Genomic DNA, 4,730 nt, shown 5'->3' with positions numbered 1-4,730 from the left:
ACTTTAAATACATTATCAACTGTATACTTACTTTTCGGCCGCCCTGTATATATATATATATTTCAAAGTTACAGTTCTTCTTGTTTAAAAAGTGACTAATTACAGTTAATAATGGATTATGACGGGCGGAAAACTCAAACATTTCATATGTAGGTAGCGTGTTTGTTCTTTTCAGATGTGCTGTGATTATTTGTTGTACTTTTGAAAAATGTGATAACGTTATCTAGGTTTAACTGAAAATAGAATTAAAGCTTTTACAGCATACTTTAACTGAATACTAACCACATAGTAAAACTAAGGTAAAAGTTTTTACTGTACACTTTAACTGAATATCATTCGTGCAATATATAAATTACTGTATAGTAACATATTTTCGGAAGTTTAAGTGTATATCCATCAAGATACAAAGAGAAAATACAAATGTTAGAAATATCAATATAAGTAGATTTCTAATTTTTAACTCTATTAAAAAATTTCATAATCCATATTTTTGAAGTATATTCACACTATTTTTACACACTATCTAAGAAATTTTTATCGAAAAATTTTTCTTTTGTTAGAACAAAAAAAAAAAGAAAAAAAAAGAAAGAAAAAACGAAGACTAAAACGGAGCACAAAGACGACTACCCTATTGCCATCTGTTGGTTTTCCCAGCTTCTTTAGTCAGTGATGTCCTGTTGGTACCAACTACCGGAGCTAATAAATTTCCGACACATCTTCGAAAATCAATAAGATAAGTAACAGTAAACAATATAGTATTATATAATGGTTTCGGAAAGGTACCTCAAGGATAAACAAAACGATTACCTTTTTTACAAACGTGGATTATATGACAGTTGAACTAGAAGGCGATAATCTCACCTGGTACTGTTTTATCTAAGATCCGTTAACGTCATAAACGTTATGTCCACGTTGTCAAAAATGGGGTATAAAATAAGCTTCAAATACCAGTACTCTATAGCTCCTGGGACTGTCAAAAAACATTAAGGTAAGACACTATGGCGCATTTGGTTTTACTTTATGATATATTTTATAAAACAAACGTGATGTTAAACTTTTCTTATAGAATCTAAAAGCTAAACATTGCTTAATATCTTATTTTTCTGTGCACAGTGGCAGCGGTAATGTGAGGGGGAACTGGTGGGGTTGAAGCTACCCCAAAATATGTCTTAGCTTTCTCTGTAGCTCCCGCACCAGGTTGCCGCCAATTTAGATTTCAGTAGGGGACAACTTTTATTGGATGGCGAGAGAAGTTAGCCGTGAATGGTCTTTGTGTTTTTGTTTATTTTTTACGGTTAAAATGTACGAATCAATTTATTTTTGAGAGCATTTGCTCTGATTATTTCTTACACATTAGAGCCCCTCCCTTTGCCCTGCCTAATTCGCACTTCTGCTCCTCACCTAATAAAAAGTTCTTACTGTTAAAGCTGGTTCACTTCTTAAGCACTATAACATGTGTGCCTACAAGATGAATAGTGTAGACCCTCAGCTGTTTGTCCAGCCCACCTCAGCCCCTTCTCCGTTAAGAGGCTGGCGCCTCCTCTGTTTATGAGCACTACTTATGTGTTGTTCAATTGTTAATGAAAAGTTTTGGCAAAATAATGTTGCCCTTCTTCAGGTCAAGGTAAATACTAAAATAGTCAATACAAGTTCGACATACGATATCAGTGATGTATAACACTTTTAATTAAATGTTATTGAAAGTGGAATTGTAAAATCGACTTTTGGATGTATAAATCATAGTGTAAAATCTCACACAAAAATCAAAATTGGCAAATAACAGCAATAATTTAAAGATAGGTACAATTTGTAATGAAACTTCTATTTTTGATCTGAAAAAAAATTGTCTCGTACTTTCTGATAATACTGTAGAAATATTAAAATAATTAACTTTATGGGTGTTTACATAAATATATTATAATGTTTTTTCATTTAAATAGTTAAGATTACAATTTATTCTCTGGTAAGTTTTAAAATACGAAGTTCGATAACTGAAAGGGTTTCATAAAGTATAGACATTCCTTCTTAAAGGGTGAATTGGGAGGAAGAAATATCCATCACCTGAAAGTGTTAAAATTATCAAGTATTTTGCTTCGTGTTTTGTCTATTTCCTAATTTATTTTACAGGCTTCCCTAGTATCATAAATATTCTAATGTGTTCATTTTATCATTCTAGAAATTCTAGAAACCGGATGGGGTGGTTTTTTGTTTTTCGACAAAAATGTCTCTTACTGGCTCGTGACCTGTTAAAAAATCATTTAACAAGAAATTAACTCAATCGTGCATTAGAACCTTTACGGATTTCTCATTTTATTTGTGATGTATTAATGATCAAAATTTGAAGATGAAACCATAAAAGAAAAAGTACGTCCTATATAGGTTAACCATGTAAATGGTACGTTCCATCCTACATCTAACTTATTGTAACATATTTTAATGACGCTGAAAACTAGCTACCTACGGTATCAAAAAATCAAGAATTTCAATAACTTTTACTGCAATATAACTTTGTGATTTAATCCGCTTCACCAAATCGCAATCTTTCTATTTCTAAATTGAATAGCAGCAAGTCTTTCAGCACCAACAGTTTTTTCTAAAACACCCGAAGAATTGAAATTAAACGTATCCATTCTCCAGTTCATTCAGCCACGTGTTAGTGTTTCGATTGTTTTCCTCGCGATGTTCGTCTCTGACGTTGTTGAATCTTCTCTTAATTAGACTTGATTCACTGAAATGTGAATTCAGTTAGTGTATATTCATGCTGTTTTACGTGTGAAACTGTGCATTTTTACATTCACTCCTTAAAACAAGTATTATTGTGATATTTTTGTTAGTGTTTTCTAATAGGCCGTAAAAATAACTTGTTGAAGGATGAATCGTGAACAGAATGTGGGCTTTATAAACAGTTTTTATGTTTTAACAAGAGGGACATCTTAAAGCTGATACGGTGATATCAATAGGTCATAAAAATATCAAAAATATTGTGGACTATTCATCAAAAGTGTTTTATCTTTAGATGATAGTTCTTGACCAATACATCAAGGAATAAATTTAAAGTAACACTAGCACAAGGTGAAACGGAACATGGTGAATTGGAAAACTTATCAACTTAAGCAAGATAAATAGATTATAAACAAAAAGCGTTGACTCCTGGTGACAAACTTTTAACTCCTAACAAAGATCAAGATAGGCAGTCATCTCAGACCAATACCAATACTTTGCTTTCGAAGGAACTCTCTTTTATTTTGCAACATGTCAACGAAATGAGGTGAGATTTTTTCACAAAGAGTTTTTCTTGTGAGAGAAGGTTGCTCAATGTCTTTGATTTATTAATTCCAAATAGGGAAACAATTAAACGTCTTACAGGCACGAGAAAACTCTATTGTACAAAAATATTTATTTAGCCCTTACAGAATTTATCTGACTCATATATTTCTAATCTGTTTCACAGGATGAAGTTTTTCCTCGTTTTGTTATTCGTTGGCTGTGCATCGGCTTCTTTTTATGATGGTAAGTGATTTTGGATTAGATTTATGTTATGTGATGGATAAACGAAAATGTTTTAAATTATATTAAAAAAAAACATTTTAAAAACGTGTCGAGTTACATAGGCCTACCCACTATTGATATGTCTACAAGATGTCTAACAAGCTATAAACTCCTCCCAGTGGCTCAGCGGTAAGTCTGGAGACTTCTAATGCTAAAAACCAGGGTTCAATACCCATGGTGAGCACAGCAAAGATATCCCATTGTGTAGCTTAATAACAAACAAACAAACTATAAAATCGTACGAGATATCCGTTTTCCACTAACCTATACAATCCTACTAAATCACATGTCTGCCTATTTTTCTTATGTTCCAAAACAAGTCCGGAAAAAAATAGTCTAAAATTCTTGTACCTATACTTTGTCTTCAAATATGATAATATTTTATTTTTACCATTTCATCTACTAGAAGAATTCAGTTTAGTTTACCCTAACTGTTTTTAAGTCAGCATTTTTTATACTCTACTTAATAAACAAAATACAATTTAGGTGTTAGTCATTTTAATAGAAGAACAATATGGTATTTATAAGCCGTAGTCAATGTAAAGATTATAAGTATTTGTAAAACTATTTTTCTCTGTCGCGACTCATTTTGGTCTTGACTAATTGTAGTGCTGGACAGCACCGTCAACCGGGCAGTCCTGGACTTCATGGTAGGGATGGAAAACGTTCCGTCACTGAAGAGCGCTGTGGGATTTGGATATGCTGATCAACTAGACGAGTGAGTGCGCTGTGGATGATTATTGAAGTATTGAGATGTTATAAAGAGATGTTATTTTAAATCGATCTATTTAAGGAAATTTGGAATGGAACGTCGCTGTAAAGAGTAAACATATATGGTTATTTCTGGATCTCTTGATGTTTACAAATTCAAAGAACGAAATTATTTGGAACAACAAAAGAAAACCACAAACTGCATAGAATTTCGCTCTGTAAAGTTACAAAAATCCTCATAAAGGATTGGCTTCAAAGTTAATGTTTATCAGTTCAAGATAAAAGATAATCCATTTTCTGGGAGAATTTTATGACTAATTTCTCTTGCTTACTTCGCGATGTGTGAGTGTATATATACATAAATATATATATATATATATATATATATATATATATAGTAGGTAAGAAGAATATATAGACGTAGTAGTAATAAATATCTCTGACTATAGTTGTAGAGACATACAAGTAGT

General features: G+C 32.0%; 1 protein-coding gene across 2 annotated transcripts in view; it reads left to right on the top strand.

The window, feature by feature from the left end:
* The first annotated feature begins 902 nt into the window (after positions 1–902).
* LOC111085107 overlaps positions 903–4,730 on the top strand; it is a 7,047-nt gene continuing 3,219 nt past the window's right edge. Inside the window, exons 1-3 of one of the 2 annotated variants that reach the window (XM_022382302.1) lie at positions 903–988; positions 3,452–3,510; positions 4,159–4,267. In XM_022382302.1, the coding sequence (XP_022238010.1) occupies positions 3,453–3,510; positions 4,159–4,267 (167 nt within the window). In that variant the 5' untranslated portion in view covers positions 903–988; position 3,452. Of the gene's footprint in view, positions 989–3,248; positions 3,269–3,451; positions 3,511–4,158; positions 4,268–4,730 lie in introns of those variants that run through there. The other variant, XM_022382300.1, reaches the window with a different exon arrangement.

The sequence above is a fragment of the Limulus polyphemus genome, unplaced genomic scaffold (genome assembly GCF_000517525.1).
Source record: "Limulus polyphemus unplaced genomic scaffold, Limulus_polyphemus-2.1.2 Scaffold239, whole genome shotgun sequence".
Classification (NCBI taxonomy): Eukaryota; Metazoa; Arthropoda; class Merostomata; order Xiphosura; family Limulidae; genus Limulus; species Limulus polyphemus.
Note: the sequence above shows the minus strand (reverse complement) of the source record. Positions and strands in the feature narration are given on the sequence as shown.